The 19,009-nt window shown below is 42.8% G+C and overlaps 2 protein-coding genes across 10 annotated transcripts in view; one reads left to right on the top strand and one right to left on the bottom strand.

Moving 5' to 3' along the window:
• The window catches only part of EBAG9 (estrogen receptor binding site associated antigen 9), a 49,080-nt gene extending 39,180 nt beyond the window's left edge, over positions 1-9,900 (top strand). For all 4 annotated transcript variants that reach the window (XM_039526980.1, XM_039526981.1, XM_039526979.1 and 1 more), the window contains exon 7: positions 9,345-9,900. In XM_039526980.1, coding sequence (XP_039382914.1) covers positions 9,345-9,465 — 121 coding nt within the window. In that variant the 3' untranslated portion in view covers positions 9,466-9,900. The remainder of the gene's footprint in view (positions 1-9,344) is intronic.
• A 5,975-nt stretch (positions 9,901-15,875) lies between these two features.
• SYBU (syntabulin) overlaps positions 15,876-19,009 on the bottom strand; it is a 54,842-nt gene continuing 51,708 nt past the window's right edge. For 2 of the 6 annotated variants that reach the window (XM_039527949.1, XM_039527948.1), the window contains one exon: positions 15,876-17,758. In XM_039527949.1, coding sequence (XP_039383883.1) covers positions 16,630-17,758 — 1,129 coding nt within the window. In that variant the 3' untranslated portion in view covers positions 15,876-16,629. The remainder of the gene's footprint in view (positions 17,759-19,009) is intronic. The other 4 variants (XM_039527946.1, XM_039527945.1, XM_039527947.1 and 1 more) reach the window with 2 other exon arrangements.

Raw genomic sequence — 19,009 nt, forward strand, 5'->3', positions numbered from 1 at the left:
GTGAGGAATCAGTGGTGGTTTTTATTTTTTTTGTTTGTTTTTTTTAGTTGAAAATTCAGCGTAAATATTAAGTAAGTACATAAATTCTTGAATCCACACTGACTCAACCGTATTCTTACTAGCTTAGTTAAAATAACAAATAGGACTTTCTGTAAACATCACTAGTTTACTACACAGTGTCAGTATTAATATTTTATTAAAATTTCTGAACACTTATTAAAATCAGAGGGGAGAAGGGACACTATGACAGCTCTGGAATGGCAAGGCATATAGTACAATATACACAATTTTAGGATATTTATATCCTTTTGCAGTCTTGTGATGAAGGCTGTCTGTGCGCAATCATGCTCAAAGACTGTTCTGTTTAAATTCTTATACTGTGTTCATCACCACAGTATTTGTTTTTGGAACGCTTTTTTCGTGTGTTTAACAACTGAGAGAATGGGTTAAGCACATTATTTTTGAACAATACCAGTTTCAGATTTTGGAAATTACATTTTGTCCATATTGAATTATGATAAAATAATTTCAGCACTCCCCTAGTCTGGCAATTTAATTGTTGTGCAGTATAATATAAATAAATGTAAAAATACAGCTTGAATACATGATTATAGCTGCACAGTTCATATCATAGTCAGGAATGTAAAGGTTTCCATTGGCAGTGTTAACTTGGCTCTGTTTTCTGTCTTTCTGTTTTATCCTCCTGCATTTTATACCATAAGTAAGAATACTAAGCTACACATTTTAACTGGAAAAGATTGACGAGAACATTGTCTGTACATGTAGCTTGGCTGAGTTAACATTGCTGTTGATACTTTTTATTTCCTGACTTAATTTTTAATTGGGGAAACTTCTCAGTGCACTGACGTGTTTCCTTTGTTTTAAAAAAGAAAAATGGAGAAAGGCAAAAGCTAACTATCCCAGTTAGGCTGAATGTCACACCTTCTGCTTGGTGGAGGGCAGAGAACCCACCTCTCTGACTGCTGCAGCTATTGAGACAGTTTTTGCTAGGCTCTCATAACAGGGCAGCAGCACATCTGTTTACGTTGTAACAAACGTATTGTCATTCACTGTGCTCAGTTTCCATGGGTGCAGTAGAGAGGGGGAGCTGCAAAGAAACCAGTTGCAATTCCTTAATTCTGGGGTAGGGTGTATGCAGTCCCTGTCTTAAGAGCTGCTGTGGAGTATATCATATTAGCTGGCCCTATGGTCTCAAAACGGGCTTTTCTTCAGCCAGAGGTTGCCAAACTGCAGTGCACTCCAGCCATGCTCCAATAATTCCCTGCCTGGGTGCTAAGGACTGCAGAGGGGTGATGTAGGAGCTAGGGAGCTAAGCCAACTAAGAGGATCTGGCTGCCTGCTGGTTCATTGGCACTGCAGGATTGGGGTAGTGGGTCAGGAAACTGCTCAGAATCTTGCATACATTTCATACGTTTGTCCTAGTGTCTCATTTACATTGTGGTGCTGTTTCTGGAAGGAGAATATCATCTTCCCTGAGTCAGGCAAAAAGATCAAAATGTCCTTCTAAAATCTTATAGATTGAAAGTACTTTCATGCACTAATAGGTGGATTTCTGTGTGTTGTATGTATATACAGTACATGCAGAACAATTATACTGCTGAATGTTGACTTGTATTAGAGATTTTTAACATTTTATTTTCATCCTTTGTCTCAACATGCATGTCAAAATCTTTCCTGTCCTCCATTCTAGACTCTGGGTCTTCTTCCATGCAGTCCTCTGGCCGATATGGTCCTTTGTGCTTCTGCCGCTCCTCCTCCTCTGAATATGCACTTTTCTCCAAAATCCTGCACACTGTAATCCTCCCCTCTGGACTGGGTTAATTTGCAAGGGATTAATAAGAGGGAATGCTGGAATTCACCAGAGGTTTGCTCTGCTTTCACTGTCTGGTCATTCTTTCTGCTTTTGTTGAGTCTCTCTTTCCTGGCTTCATCTATGCGTTGCCCATCTAAGTTGTAAGCTCTTTGTGGCAGAGGCCTTGACTTCATCTCCATCTGTAAAGTGCCTAGGCCAACTTCGGTGCCTGTTCTTAGGCACTGAGCTCCAAATCTGACTGCTAGATAAATGACTCCTCTCTACTGTCCTCCCTCCAGTCCCCATTGAAGTCAGTGGCAGCGGGTGCCCAGAAACTTGAGTTGTTTTTATTATCTATATTTTGGTTTGGGTGCCTAACTATGGGCATCCAGATTTGGTTCCGGCAGGTTGTGGGCACTGTATTCATGAGAAAAGGAACAAACTTAGCCTCGAACAGAGTCTGTTTCTTCTTTAACCTTTTCATAGATTTCAAGGCCAGAAGGGACCACTGTGATCGTATAGTCTGACCTCATATATAACACAGGCCATAGAACTGCCCCAAAATAATTCTTAGACACGTCTTTTAGAAAAAACATCCAATCTTGATTCAAAAATTGTCGGTGAAGGAGAATCCCTCACGAGCATTGGTAAGTTGCTCCAGTGATTAATTATTCTCAGTATTAAAAACTTCTTATTTCTAGTCTAAAATTGTCTAGCTTCAACTTCCAGACATTGGGTCGTGTTCTACTTTTCTCTGGTAGATTGAAGAGCCAGTCATTAAATATTTTTTCCCTACCTACCATATCTAATTTTATACTAGTTTGATCGTTCACCATCATTTAAGCTCTTTTGGTAGAGAATATTTAAAATTCTAGATAGTGACCTGTAAACTTGAAACAGCAGCAAAAAGTTGTATCTTAGGCCACAACCCGATTTAACTTTTTAACGCGTAAACCAGTCCACACCACTTAAACTTTTTTTACTTTTTTTTTAATCTTTCTTAACCGGCTTTCTGTCGCTCCCTAAGGAGAGCAATTAAAATATTAGTGTATCGATCTTTATATAGGGTATGCTGATCGATGGCATTGCTGATGTGGCGCTTGACACTATCCACCTATCTCGGGCAGACTCACAGTGCTGGACCATGGCAATGGACCGCGGTCTGGGTGGATGCAGTGGTCAGGTTGAAGCCGAATATTTTTTAACTTTTGAATTTTCCCTGTCAGCAGTGATGCAGTCGCAGTCAACGGTGGCGAAAAAAAAAAGAAAAAAAAGAAAATAAAGCCGCGGCTGTCGCGCTGGGCGATGTAAGCTGTAAGGGCAGAGCTCCAAATCGCGCTCCGAAACAGAAGAGAAAAACAGAGACTCAAAAAAAATCTCCAACACCCAGCAGGACAGCGCAGCAGCATGGCAGGTGACAAGCCAGCGTGAGCAGGGAAAGAAATGATCAAATGGGACGACTGGGACTTGGACGGAAACCTGAATATCACAGTCTCTGAGTCTCTGAAAAATCTCTTGGCTTGCTCAAAAACTTCTAGCCAAATGCTCAAAAAACTCAGCACACACTGTGCACAACAATCACAGCTCACCCCCACCCTTGGCCCCCCACACACCCCAGGTCATTAAGGAAAATCTTTCACCCTATCTTTATCTTTACTGAATGCTGCAGATTGAGACTGCAGCGATCAACATGATGCTGCCCAAACACCTTGCTCCCCACTGCCCACGCTGGCTGGCTGGCCTGTACACCTCATCAGCTGGTACCATCAGTCCTCAGCAGGCATGGGGGCGTAACAAAGGACTGGTAACCATACCACTGCAACCTCAAGGTCGTCGTCGCCTGGTCGTGGTCCTTGGTTTGGTTTGGTCCTGGTATGCAGGTGTACCTGTCCATAACCAGTCATCGTAGCATAAGGGGCTGAGCTCCATCTTCCCCCCCCCTCATAAGAAAAAGAAAAGAAAAGATTCAAGAGAGAGAGAGAGATGCTCTCTCCTCTCTACTCTCCTCCCTGTCTGTCCTTACTGTCCTGTCTCTGGAGGCTGCCTCTCACACTCACTCTCATCACTAACTATTCACACTGTCTCTTTATGCATATTTTTTTACTTCATCACACACAGAGGGGGGGACAAGCTAGGGGGAAGGAAGAGAGAAGGGGGAAGGAAGGAATCAATAGGTTGTTTTTAGGTGAGGCATACCATATAGCTCATACATAATGCTCTCTCTGATCTCTGACACAGAGCAGCTGTCTGCTCTCTCTCTCTGATACAGCGTGTGCTCTATCACTTGCCCATATTCTATATTGGACTTCTTCTATTTTATTTTTAGGAAGGGGAGAGGAGAGACTCAGGGTCATTTCCCATTTTTTTTAGCTTTTGGCCCTGGCTAAGCAGGGCACTTAGCAAGCACAACAGCAAATGGCAAAGGACTGGTAGCCATGCCCCATGCCCCATTATTTATGGTATTATGGTTGGTGGTATGGTATGATATGGCTGATAACCATCTCTGCTATCAAAAAAGCATGCAAAGCATGCTGCTGCTGCTGCCTCTGTTCTGTCAGCGGCATCTCTAGTACACATCACGTCACCAGTCACAAAAAAAAAAACAGGCCATGATTGCCATGTGCTATGGCATCTGCCAATGCAGGAAAAAAAAAAAAAAAAAATGCTCTGCTTTGCTTTCCAGAGGAAGGAGGAGTGAGGAGTGACCACCGACGACCCACGACCGACATGATTATTGCCCATCCCATCAGGCAGGGACAACAACGGGGGGGCGGGGGGCGGGGGGGGGAGGGGGTGGCGGGGGGGATGGGACGGATAGCTACTACACACAGCAGCAGAAAATCGATCTATCCTATCGGACCCGGACCATGCACACGATTTTTTGTGTTTGTGTGTGTGCGCGCGCGATTTTTTTTTTAAAAAATTTGTTAAAAACGGTTTATATGCATCGGAATAGTCCCGTAATGTAGACGTACCCTTACTACAGCAAAGTCAGTTGATATAGCTATAATATCACAGGAGATATAACGGCGACAATAATTCACCATTGATGTGTGCATCTTTGTGAGAGCTCCTTTTCGTCATGCATGTTATTGCATGTGTGGTGTCTACAAAAATGGCTTGGTTTGCCAGCAGAGGGTGCAGTAAACCACCTAGGAATCTTAGTGCAGGCAGGAATTTTCTGTGTAACTTGCAGTTTAAAGAGCAAGCATATGAACTGTTGGCAGTAGTTGTGATTACTAAGCCTTTGAGTGCTGCCATTAGCTCTTGTTGGTGCTAAATATTTAGTTCCACATGACTTTGATAAATACCATTATTTTTACATGTATGAAGTATTTGCATAGGTGGTATCATCACGCACAGCCTTTCGTTTTCCCTCTCTCTCCCACCAAAATCACTGCGCCAGAATTTCTTTTTGGTGGGTTAGTAGTAGGCTGTTGCTGTGAAACACAGAGCAGCATGTCTGCTATTCAGGATGCTAGGATGAGGGAAAGCTGCAGATTTTAAAATAAACATCCTTGATGCAGGCTGTTGGCACTCCCTTGGGATTTAGAGTACTAGTCTACAAGACTGACGGTGAATAGCTCCACAGCGTCCCTTGACATCATATCTGTTGTTCAGCTGATCTAAGTTAGTTTGCCTAATAGTTGTTAGTAATCCTCCTGAGGTTTAAACCCATTAGTTGTTCTGCCTCAGTGACTGGAAGTAATGGATTCCTGTCTTCTTTACAAGCATCTTTTACACATATGCAGACAATGTTCCTCAAAGAAGCACATGTTCATCTCTATTCTCTTGATTCCTAAGCTGGCCCATGTAGGACAGAAGAGCTGCCTTCATGTTTGTGATATTCCTACATCTAGGCACAAGGAATGCAGGCTGTACCTACAGTATGGGGAACTGCCTCAAGGAAAGCAGAGACTCTGAAAATGATTTAGTGGTTATAATGGACAAGCAAGTCAGCACAAGCTCCCTAGTGTGATGCTGTGCCCCAAAGGATTAATGTGCTCCTTGGGTGTATATATGGGAGTAAGAGTAAGGAGGTGATTTTACCTCCGTATGAGACATTGGTGAGAGTGATGCTGGAATACTGAAAACAGGTCTGGTGTCCATTTTAAAAAGGATGTTGAAAAATTGGAAAGGATGCAGAAGAGAGAGACAAAAAGTAATTTGAAGATTGGAGAAAATGCCTTACAGTGAGTGACGTAAAAAGCTTCATTTGTTAAGTTTATCAAAAAGAAGATTGAGAGGTGACCTTATTGCTGTATACAAGAACATAAGAACACGAGACCGGCCATACTGGGGCAGACCAATGGTCCATGTAGCCCAGTATCCTGTCTTCCCACAGTGGCCAGTGCCAGGTGCCCTAGAGGGAATGAACAGAACACGTAATCATCAAGTGATCCATCCCCTGTCACCCATTTCCAGCTTCTGGCAAACAAAGGTTAGGGACACTTCAGAGGGACACTACAAGAACATTCCCGGGGAGAAATACCAGGTACTAATGGGCTCTTTAGTCTGGCAGAGAAAGGCACAACAAGAACCAATGGCTGGAAGCTGGAGCCAGATCAATTCAAATTAGAAATGATGTACACATTTTTAACAGTGAGAGTGATTTAACTATTAGAACAAACCACGGGAAGGGGTACATTCTCCATCTCCTGATGTTTTCAGATCAAGACTGCCTGCCTTTCTGGAAGTTACGCTTTAGCCAAACACACGTTATTGGACCCTACAGGGGTAACTGGGTAAAATGTAATGGTCTGTGTTATACAGGTCAGATTAGATGATCTAGTCTTCTCTCAACTTTCTCTCTGATTCTGCCTATACAATTAATATAACATTGGACTTCTGTGAGTATGCATTCTTTATTTAAATGGATTAATTTATTATTCACTAAAAACCTCACATCCTCCCCACTGCCTAACCCTTACTCCCCCATTCTAATTATTCTTTCCAACATGAACTGCTCTGCTATCACTGAATCTCATTTTTGATATTACCTCCAGTTCATCAAAACTCTCATGTTTTAATACTAGCCTTCAGAAAACGTGCAAGAGAGCTGGCAGATCTATTGTGTACATATTAAGTAGCCTATTCCATGCCACCATCATTAACAAAAGCATGGAATAATACTGGATCCAGGATACTCCATACATCTTTATCTGTTATTGCTTATCAAATACAGAAGATGGCGTCAGTCCCTCACTGGAGTATGGATTCAGTCACTGTTACTGTGCCACTCACCTCCCACTCCTGGGAAAATGTAACCAGAGGGGAAAATAAAATGAACAAATTCTATCTTGTAATTTTCTAGAGAAACATGATTTTTGTGTGCTCATGGCAACCAGAGAGCTGACCCTTTGAACAAATCCTTCAGACAGTGATGGCCTGGGCTCTGAAAGCAATAGCAGGAAGCCGCTGCCTCAGGGATAGACAGTGTGGAATAGGTTGATGTTTATTTTGCTTTTTAATTTCTATCCCAGTGGCAACCTGATACAGAGGCCATACTGCTTTAAATTAAATATGGGCTGAGCAGTGATGTTCTAATCCAGAGTTTGAGGGTTCTCAGGTCTGGTGTTTGTGGTTTCAATCAATGTCTGTTGTTTTAATTTGACATGATAATATTTTTAAGTGAATAAGGACTTGCTCATTAATGTCAGTGGAAGCTAAGCATTCAGCATTTGGCATAATCAAGCCCAAAATGTTTTAGAAATCTGGGGTATTGAATTATGTTCTGCTATGTGACCTAATAGCTAACTTTAAAAAAAAAATTAAAATTGTAGGTAATGGTAAACATCTTAATCCCAGTGTTTAATCTAACCAATTACAATTGAGAAAAAGTAGACTCTACCAACTGTGTTCTTAATTTACAGTTTCTATAAAACTTAAAATTACACACTGATACAAAGCTTTGAGACATCAGAGCAAAAATAGTTTTCTACCATCATGGATTTGCCATGTGTATTTCCCAGTCAGTCTGTACTTGTCCTTAGACTGGCTCCATACAGAGTGAGGAGATGTGATAGCATCCAGTTGTGCATTGTAATGTGGAAATTACACCCTCAGGTACTCTACTGTGTGGAGCTCGGAGTTCTGTTAACTTTCTAACTAGTTCTTTAACTCTGAAAACAAATCTCAAAAGGTAGATTAGCCCTTAGTACTCTGGCTCGTTGACCAAGATGGTTAATGCCCAGGTTTAAGGTGGAGAATAAACCCAACTGTGAGGTGCGGCAAATTTGGACACTATTGAGGAACAAGTGGTGTTGCATCAGCAGCTGGAGTTTGTCTAGGCTGCTTTCAATGTATGAGAACTTGACTGACAATAGAGAGGGTGTGGGAAGCGAGGCAGGAGTGTCTGTCTCTCTGCGTCTCAGGGAGGATGTTGAAAGGAAAACCTTTTCCAGCATTTGTATTGAGGGAATGGGCAGGCAAATGAAACTCCTGTTGGGGCACAAAAGAGAAGAGAAATTCGAAGCAAGCAAACTCTTCAGTCTAGAAACCTCAGGTCCTTATTTTGAGTGTTCTGATTCTAGACTAAGGCTGACTGACTTTTTTTAAGTAGCTTGTTTGTATAACTGTATTTACCCTAGTTAATTCCAGTTGTACCTGTGTATGGTGGATGTTTGGAGGACTGATAACTGCAGAAATGCATTTAGAAGAAAGGTCACTACATGAGATCTAAGAAATTTCACTAGCTCTGTATACAAAGTCTTGCTTATCTTTAAAAGCATGATAAAAAATGGAAAAGTAACAACAAAACCAACCAACATTTTAACAAAAGTCTTGGATGCTACATTATTTTATCCTCCCTCCCCCCCCAAACTCATTCCAAGTATATCTCCCTAGTGATCTTGTGTGTCTCTCACGGATGTGTAAGTGAATCAGTTACATTCTTCCTGTATCTCATGAAATTCTTCAGCTTGTTAAGATGTTCATACTGGGCCTGATCCAAAGCCCTTGAAATCAGTGGGAATCTTTCATTGAGTTCAGTAGGCTTTTTGGATCAAATCCATGAAGCAGTTTCTGCAGTGAAAAAAGTATGTGTCTTTTAAAAGTGGGACACGAGCTTAGCCAGAGCGATTGATATCATACAGCTCAAGAATAAAGTACGACAATTACTGGATTCTGATACAGAGATGCCAACAGATACGATCTATAACCCTTGTCTTCACTGGGGAAAATGCAGTGTAAGAGATCTAACCGAAGCAAAGTTGGACATCAGCTTACTTAAAGTGCAGAATATTCCCTCTTTCAACTAAAGCTTAAACAATCTGAGAATGAGCAAAAAGCAGGTTAACTGATAGCTGCCTAATTAGGAGCACAGGAATAACACAGAATTCCAGGCATTGTTGCTAAAGTGGCTTGCAGGCTCAGTATACTTTAATGCTCACCGTTACCTTTTTCCTGAGGTAAGAAGTTCCATATTTATTGAAAACTTGTAAATAAGAATTGTCTAGCTTCAGCCAGTGTAAAAGGGATCTTGCACTGTTTTCTAAAGGAGTGAATCTGATGTTCTCCCTTCAAATTGCAGGCTGCAGAAGATAGCAGAAAGGGAAAAGAGAGCAGCAGAACAACAAAGGAAGAAAATGGAGAAAGAGGCACAAAGGCTAATGAAGAAAGAACAGAACAAAATTGGTGTCAAACTATCCTAACACAAGCAGTTCTAGGATGACTGTACCAGCAGGAAGGAGAATTCCAGTTTTACGACATAAAGCATCATTTCTATTGATTTAAGTATTTTTAGAACTCAACTCACTGCTTGATTTTAATGCATTCTTCAGGCCATCTTGGAAGCCAGAATTCTTCCATAAAGTATCTTGAACTATTAGTAGTTGGATCTTAAAAATAAAACACCGACCCTGCAAATCATACCTTGATGGAACAACGTTTCCTGCAATAGCCCTATCCCAGCACCCCCCTTATACAAGAACAGTGATTGCTGCAGTGACAGTCTGATGATGGGGACATAAACTCTAACAGATGGTTGAAGCTTAAAGAAAAAAGGGTGTAAATAATTCAGTGGTGGGAAATCTACTGTATTATCTATTATGCTTACCTGAAACGTGTAATTAAATAATTTTAAAGAATTCTTTGCTTCTGTGCTTAATTTCAGAAAATGCACCTTTGCTGTTCTTCTCTTATTTGCTTTATTTATTTATTTATATCGGGAAAGATGCTTTAAAAATATGCTTGCATTCTCCTATGTAAGATGATATTGACCTATACTGAAGAGAGAATAATGCTTCTGTTTCTGTTGAGCTGATCATCATCCATATAGTTGTTTCCTTTTTTATAACAACAGCAAACAGGCTTTCTGTGGTTGGAGACCAGCAGGGGTGGAAAAGAAGTGGGTTTTATTTTTTGCTGACACCATTTTCAGTAGTGTCACACTTGCAATCCAAGGAAGGAATGTACAGTAATTGTAGGCAGAAATGTCTCAAGTGGATGAGATTGACACTATCACATTTTAATATCAGTCTGACTTGCATACTTTTCTCAGTTTAGATTTGATGCTGCATGCTATTATGGGAGCACATTTATTTATGTAATGTTATTGGGGAAAAAGAATGATTGGTTCTTTAATCACCTTTCTGTATTGGTGAGCTGTTCAGACACTGTATCTATATCTGGTTATTTATATGATCAATGGGATATTAACCACTCTGATCTAAGCAGATTCCAACTTGGCTAATTGTATTCAGTCTTCCTAAACATTCTCCCAATAAATCTATTGGGTGTGGGAAGATGTTTCTCCTCCTCAAAACTTTAATTCTTGCAACCAGAATGGCTACCATCTTCCAGGCCAAAGATGGCTACATTTCAGTGGTAGGTGGAGTGAACGTTAGATACATTCTGTACTGTACACTAGGATTTTTCTGAAAAGGTTTTGTATACAGAGTAAACTTATTACAAAACAAAAAATGTTACATATACAGCCAAAGCTAAGGCCCAGTCCTATACAACCTACTGATGGTCTCCTGAGCCACAGAAAGCAGTGTGTGGCTGGCTGCAACCCTTTCCCATATACCCAAAAAGCCAACCCCGCATTGGACAACAGCAATTTTTGTTGATAATTCTTGGACCCATTCTCTCTGCTACCTCTCATCTGAGGGCCAGATAACCCACTGGATTATCTTCCAGCCTGAAACTGGAGTAAACCTCCCCTCTCCGTGTGTGTGTGTGTGTGTGCGCGCACGCGCAATGGTTCTGTTCTGCATATAGTGCTCAGAACTGATAGGTGTCTTGTGGACACAATGAGAAGACAGGTCTTAGATGCCAAGACAGGTTAAGAATGCCCCCACTGTAGGGAAGCTCTCAACTGATGTCAAGTCAGCATACTCTGTACCTATGACAATTGCCCTCTGACCATAAGGTTGGAGTGGCAGGAAGATGGTGGGACAGGAGTGTCACTGCATTGCCTCAGATCTAACTGGTCTTCAGTTTCTTGGGGATAGTTGTCGACTGGCATAAGTTTAGAGCAACTTTAAAGGTGACTCTAACCCACTCCTGGGACAGGGCAGGTGTGTCATGAGAATGGGGATATAGTAGCCATCTGGTGTAACTTTGTGCTGAACTGATTTTAGCACAGAAGAGAATCTAGGTCCTCATCAGTGCTTCATGTCCCTTCATAGCCCCAATGATGGAGATGCTAAGGAAATTATTCCCAGGCCAATTGTCTGGCTTTTGTGCTCACTAATGCAGAGCATACATAGTTTTGGCTTGGGCTCAGTTTGGCTGGTTTGAAGCTGTAAATGCATTTTGACTTTCAAGATGAAAACAAATGTTTGTCGGGTCTTTAGTATCATTACAACTCTGTTGAACACTTGTCACTGTTAATGCTTAACAAAGAGAATCTGATTCTCTCTGACCTATAGCAACGGAAAAACTTGTTAGAATCACTTGACGTCTTTAAAAATGATTGAACTATGTATGTGGCAGCGTGCCCTCCAAAAATGTTGGGTAGAAAGAATGGAATCTTCCCAGGCCCTGAACACGCTTTCTGGGAAACAATGTTTACTATGAATTGATTTATGCATTTGACAGAATAACAGGGGACAATAGGAAGTCTTGCTTTGCAAATGAGATTATACAAAGAAAATAAATATTCTGTGTATTCTGAATCATATCATCACTTAAATTGCTGTCTACTTCTAATTGACTACTTTGGAAAAAAATGTTTAAAATAGAGATTCATGCACATCCTATTTACAGTGAAGATTATGAAATATTCAATACCTCCTAACTCTTAAGGTATTGGCTTTTTATAAAATAGTTAACTACTCTGTTTGCTTTTCTCATCATTCGAAGATCAAATATAACTGGCATCCACTTGAAATATCAACAATTTATAAAATATAAATAAAGGAACCAAGATGTAGGCTACATCTTAAAGGATAATTTTGAGATGTGGACTTACAGTGCAATGGACCTAACACTGCATTATTTATATTTATGTCTGGAGAGTCCTGTATAGTCCTTATGCAGCTGTGATTTTGCACACTCTCCGTATCTTCACCAACCCTCTTTTTTAAGACTCCCCAGATCTGACTCTCTTCCTACGGGTTGGGCGAGAACCTTTTAGCCAACCATCACCACTCATTTAATTGAAGATGGCTAAGCCCTTAAATTACTTAGGTTTTTTTCTGTGTCCAAGAGCACAGTGTTAAACTAAGACTGCACACACTTTGTTTATAGTGCAGAAAATAAAACAAAGCTATGCATGTTCTTACCTTGGAGATGGAATTGGTATTATATGCTGCTCTAAAAAGGATAAGTCTGACTAGAGATGCCATCCAGTACTGGATGCTGGTATGAGCTTGCATGGTAAATTGGTGCATTAACTCTCCTCTTCTAGTGATTCATTTTTGCTTTTAATCCTAACCAATAGAATCCTGCTTTGTAGCTGTGCAAAACCCTATGGCTGCATCTGTCCTATTCATGTCAGCTACACAGCCAGCACTTGCTGGGGCTGGCTGTGCTGAATGCAAGATAAATTCAGGTAACTGAAAATGGAAGGAATATTTGTGGGAATGCTTATGAATTATAAAACACTAACTGCAACTCTTCATTACTTCAGCTGGGCAGTCCCATAACTGTTGGTGTTCCTCAGGTTTCTGTAGTTCTCATCAGCTGACCCTTCCAAATACCATACCTACCTCACTACCCCCAACCTTCATATCTCTGTCCAGCCACCCATTCCAATCCATCCTGTCTCCAAAACTGAACTTTTCATCTTGATTCTCCACCTACTTTCTCTATCACCAGTGGGTATATCTACACTGCAGATAAAAAATCATGTAGCAGTGAGTTTCAGAGCCCGTCACCTGACCAGCACTAAAAATAGCCATGTAGATGTTCCTGCCTGAACTCTGGGACCCAGTGAGGGTGGGGCTGAGGCTCCAGCCTCAGTAGGAACGCGCAAGCCCCAGGAGCCCCTAGTCAGCTGACCCAAGCTCTGCTGTATTTTCTGCAGTGCGGGCATACCCATTGACAACTCTACTTGTTTCTCATCTTCCACTGCATCCTTTCCTTATGTCCTGGCCTTTTGCTCTCTCTTCTCTTCATTAGTCTTGGCCAGGCCTGCTCCATACATCAATCTTACCTCAGTCTACAATGTGATTCTTTCTGTTCTACTTTTCTGTACTGACTTCCCCTCATGTTGCTGCTACTCTCAACCAGTCTAGTCAAACTGTCTCTGCTAAAGCCACACTCCCCTGCTGTCAAACCAACCATGCTCTTCCTCCGCTGAATCCCTCCCTGGGATTTCGGCCCATGATGTGTGAGCTCGATTTTACCTGGGAACTGTATCAGAACTGTTGCCCTGGGTTTGGTTTTCTTGCCTGTCACACCACATTCTTTGGAACAGGAAGTTTGGCTTATAATACCCTTACATCACCATGTGAACAAAGCAGGATTCTCATTTGAGTACATTCTTATAGCTAAGGATTAAGGAATTATTGTTCTGCTTGTTTAAAATGTTAGGGTTAAGAAATCACTTTGTTTGAGCACCTGTACAGGTGTTTCAGCCTGCCTTTAACAAATTGCCTGTGAAATTTCCCATGCTGTTTCTCAGCCCTGAGATGAAACTTTTGGCTTGACGTCTCCACGTGGCTGAGCAGAAATCCTACTGTTTAGATTTCAGTAGGTATGCACGAGTTGGTGCAGGTGTAACTAAAACTGGGGGCTTTATAGAGGTGTGTAAGTGACAAGTGTAAGGCAGTCCAGTTAGGTGGCTGCTGGGGAAAAGAGGGGAGGGGGTCACAAACTGGGAGTAGTACAGAAAGCATTTAAGGTGGGGTGTGTAGACAGGAAAAGGCTTTAATTTCTGTCATCTTACAGCCTCCTGATGCTTAACTTACACTAATTTGACTCCCTTACATTCACTTACACCTCCTCTCCTGTAGGCCTTAGGCCACAATGAGCACTAACGCAGCAGGAATGATGGAGGAGGGTTTGTTTAAGAATTCAGTATTACTAGGAGAGCATAAGGTGCAGTCACCGAATGTCTTATTAATGCAGGGAAATGCTATGGTCCAGATAAACTCTCATAAGTATCTGTAAATGAGCTACCTGCCTGCGGACTGTTTCCCTTTTTGTTGGCCAGTTATTCCACTGCCCATGGGTATTTAATATCTATCAAGTGCTAGTCCCTTCCGGTCAAGGACTGCAAAGCACTTCATGAATATCAATAGTCACACCTTGCAATACCCCTCTGATGTAGATGGCCTGGGGAAGTGCTGTTACATTTACTTTACAAAAGGAAAAACTGAACAACAGTAAGGTTACATGTCTTAAGGTCTCACTGCAAGAAGGTTCAGAGAGTCGGGCATAGACTCTATCTCATTCCGTTTGTTTTATCCACCAGCCAATGCTACCTCTCTAGGATCTGCACATGCAATTCCAGTGGTGCACAGAGGGGGACACAGCATTTGCATTTGGATGTACACGTATGGCAGCGTGCAAATGTTAGAGCATGTGTTCAAAAGTCAACTCAACTCAGTAGGGCCCACTGGCTTTTTTAAAAAAAGGTAGGGAAACAATGCAAAGACATACAGGAATCCAAAATTAAGGGTGAAATTTTTACACTTCTCAGTGGAAACATTCAAAGAGATGGGTTCTCAGAGCAGCTGTACTTGGCCAAATTCTAAATATGTTAAAGGATTAAAGTTAACCCCATCCACAACGATTAGGTGGAAGGGTGGAACTCTGATGGCTTGGGGATTGGTGACTGAATACAGAACACTTCATCTCACTAGCTGCTGTGGGAGCCATAACCAAGCTTTCCAGGCCAAATTCTGCTGTTGTAACAATGCCAATCTACAGTACCCCAGTGCAGTAGTTTTCAAACTTGTTTTCTGGCGACCCAGTTGAAGAAAATTTTTTTTGTCCACGACCCAGCGGAGCTGGGGATGAGGGGTTTGGGGTGTGGGAAGGGCTCAGGACTGGAGCAGAGAGTGAGGGTGCAGGGTGAGGGCTGTGGGGTGGGGCTGGGAATGAGGGGTTCAGGGTATGGGAGGGGGCTCTGGCCTGGGGCAGGTAGTTGGGGTGCAGGAGGGCGTCTGGGCTGAGGATGCAGGCTCTGGGGTGGGGCTGGGGATGAGGGGTTTGAGGTACAGGAGTGGGATCTGGGTTTTGGGGGGCTCGGCTGGGGCAGGGATTGGCGCCGCGGACCCCACTGTGCCCAGGAAGTGGCCAGCAGCAGGTCTGGCTCCTGGGCGGAGGTGCACAAGTAGCTTTGTGTGGCTCTTGCCCATAGGCAGTGCCCTCCCCCAGCTCCCATTGGCCGGTATCCGGCCAATGGGAGTGCAGAGCAAGTGTTTGGGGCAGAAGCAGCGCATGGAGCCCCGTGGCCCCCCTGTCTAGGAGCTAGACCTGCTGCTGGCCACTTCCAGGGCGCAGCGCGGTGTCTGAACAGGTAGGGACTAGCCTGCCTTAGCCAGGCAGCACTGCCAATGGGACTTTTAACGGCCCAGTCGGCGGTGCTGACCAGAGTTGCCGCAACCCAGTGCCTGACATTCCGCGACCCAATAGTGGGTCGCAACCCGCAGTTTCAATACCACTGCCCTAGAGTATTCACTGGGCTCCTGCCTCCTCTGTGTGTAAAATTTCAACCTTAAAGCTGCATTAATTTTTAATAGCTTATTGCAGGTGAGGGTTTTGCTAAAATAAAACACCAATTCATACTTTTAACATGCTTTACTGTAATTTGTGATTATAAATCTGCTGTTTCCAATAAAACATGATTAAATAAGCAAAAAATAAGTTAATTCACAATACACTTAGAGAGTATTTCACATGGCTTGAATGACTAGCAGGTTACAATAGGAGTTCATTTAAGACTTTAAAATAATATGCATAAAATATATTCACCCCCTATTTATCAAACATAGCAAGATTCAAAATGCCCAACAACCTACACAAATGCATTTTTGGTTACAGTCCTCTTGTACACAAGACCAGTGGAATGCTAGGGCAATTATATATTTTACAAGAGCACTAAGCAAGCCAGACATACAATACGTGCCCGAAGCTGCCTTGGAAGGATGAGCTTTTAGTGTAAGAATCGATACATCAGACTACACATGAAAAGCGACAGCATGCTTGTAAAGTACACGTGTAGTAAATTTAGTAGGACCAAGCCGCCACGTCACTGAGCCTTCCTTCAGTTTCAAACAACAAACATGTTTTCAACTAAATATAGTGCAAATCAAATATGCAGGAGCAAAAAGACAGACTCTGCCATTATACACACACACTTTTATGGTCTATTGTAATTCTTCCCCCACCAACCAGCGCACACGACTGGGCAGCTGCACTTAGGTTTTGATACTGAAAGGCGCACGACGCAGCGAGTGTAGCGCCACCAGGCAACAGCCACGAAGTAATGCGCCAATGTTATAGATCGGATCCGTTCCGCCTCGCTGAGTGCTGAACGCCCACATTACTGTTGGTACAATGGGGGCTGCTACAGCCAAAAGATCGACAAGGAAACTGCTGCTCCAGTACCTTTTCGTGATGCCTGCCTGGGAGACAGTAATGACATTTCTGAATGTTTCATCACAAGAGGCTGTAAAGTCAAGTTCCTTCATAACATGGTTTTCACTAACGCTCCAATCCCCCTTGCTGCCTGGAGACTCCATGGGAGACAAAAGGATGGCAGAGTTTGGATCACTTGGATTTAAGTCTAGTAGCAAAGCAGATTCACTGAAGCATCCAGCAGGAAATCCATCCAATCCCTTTAAGGCAGCAAATGGGCTCATGGGACTGATATGTTGTGATCTGAATATGTTCTGAACGAGCTGCTCCACATCCGGGCTGTATGGCACCACATCAGTCTGAATGGCCTGTTCCGTCGTCATGCTATTGTCGCTCTCCTCCTCTGCCTGTGAGGATGTTAGTTTTTCAGCACAGCCCCATTCAAGTGCGTTTTGGTTTAGGGCAGCAGGCCCAGCACTGGAAGTGAAGAGGGCTGGATCACCAGATTCAGGTGTAGAGGCCAGAATAATTTCTTCAAAAAAGTCAGTCCCATTAGCCATATCATCATTGAGCAGCAGCCTGCTGTCCTCCATGGCTTGGTCCTCCATAACTAGACTGCCCACCATTTTGGAATATATTGTACTTGGACCTAAAGACTTACCAGGTGACTCACATGTATACTCTATACACTGCTCATCCCTCAGAGAGCCGCTCTGAGCCATCTCCATGCTCTGAAGCAAGGACTCCAGTTTCTTGTTTTGGATATTAATGTCTATGAAATACTTCTGAATCCCTTTGTCTTTCTCAGCCAAGCTGTTTTTCATGGTTTCAATAACCTGCTTAAGTTGTTTGATCTCCTTTCTTGCTTCTTTCAAGGCCAACTGTGCTTCCACTCGATGACACTCCTCTTCAATCCAGTCTTCCCTCATGCGAGTCAGCTGCGACTTAAGCTCTTCTATTTCTGTTTCCCTGTAGCAAAAACAAAATCACTGTAAAACTTCTGTTCTTTGGTCAATTAAAGCATTCAGAGAAGTCCCATTACATAGGGATGGTGAGGATGTAAAGATGCTGCAAAAAGTTGGACCAACATTCCTATGTATGTAGCACAGTTCCACAGTGGACTGGCAGATGTATAACATGAGGACAATGGATGGCAAGGTAAGTTGGTCCACTGCTAAGTGGATTCACTGACCTAACCACACGTATCGGGGCTACACAGTAAGTTCCAGAGGCAGCAGGAGAGAGGTGATCTATGCCACACCTTTGTGTGTGGGGGAGGGAGGTAAAACTCCACCTCCTGCACAGTCCCTCTGTGCAAAGGTACCATGATTTAGACCCAAACCATAAACCTCTCAATTAAAGAAATCTCTTGTTGTATAATATAAGCTGTTGCTCTTCTGCAAAACATCACTACGTAGTACTATTGTGAGTAAAACAAACTAAAACACAACCAGGCAGGATCTCCTGTCAACAGGGGCGGCTCCAGGCACCAGCACGCCAAGCGCGTGCCTGGGGCGGCAAGCCACTGGGGGTGCTCTGCCGGTCGCCGCAAGGATGGCAGGCAGGTTGCCTTCGGTGGCATGCCTGCAGAGGGTCCGCTGGTCCCGCGGCTTCGGCGGACCTCCCGCAGGCGTGCCGCCAAATCTGCGGAACCGGGGACCTCCCACAGGCAAGCCGCCGAAGGCAGCCTACCTGCCGTGCTTGGGGCAGCAAAATACCTAGAGCCGCCCCTGCATGTCAAAGAGTTTTGCTGTCACGAGGGTGGGAGGGAGATACTTTTTTTGTTACAAAGAGGTTTAGAACAAGACAAGATATTGTGCAGTAACTTCTCACATTTACAGAAATACACCCTTTGGGCATGACTTAAGTTGACAACTGATTGAGCCACTTGCAAAGCTAGTCCCTGAAAACACAGTTACGAGTCTGAAGGGATCAACAGTTGCATGTGTAAAAGTTATTGGTGCAATATCAGACTGACTGAAAAAATATCCCTTCAAAATATTTATAAAGCAGTCCAGGCTCAAAGGAGATCACTGGTTCCTTTCCAAAAGTTAACTATACTGTATGCATTCATGGAATGGGTTATGAAACCTGCAAAGTCTGTAAACAATTTAATTTAATCAGATACAGACAAATTCTAAGCTCTTTAGTCAAAACTCACTGCAGTCAAGAAGGGAGTAGGAACTTCAGGATTTTTTCCCTAGTGGAAACTGCTGAATA

This window comes from Mauremys reevesii, linkage group 2 (assembly GCF_016161935.1).
Source record: "Mauremys reevesii isolate NIE-2019 linkage group 2, ASM1616193v1, whole genome shotgun sequence".
In the NCBI taxonomy this organism is placed as follows: Eukaryota; Metazoa; Chordata; order Testudines; family Geoemydidae; genus Mauremys; species Mauremys reevesii.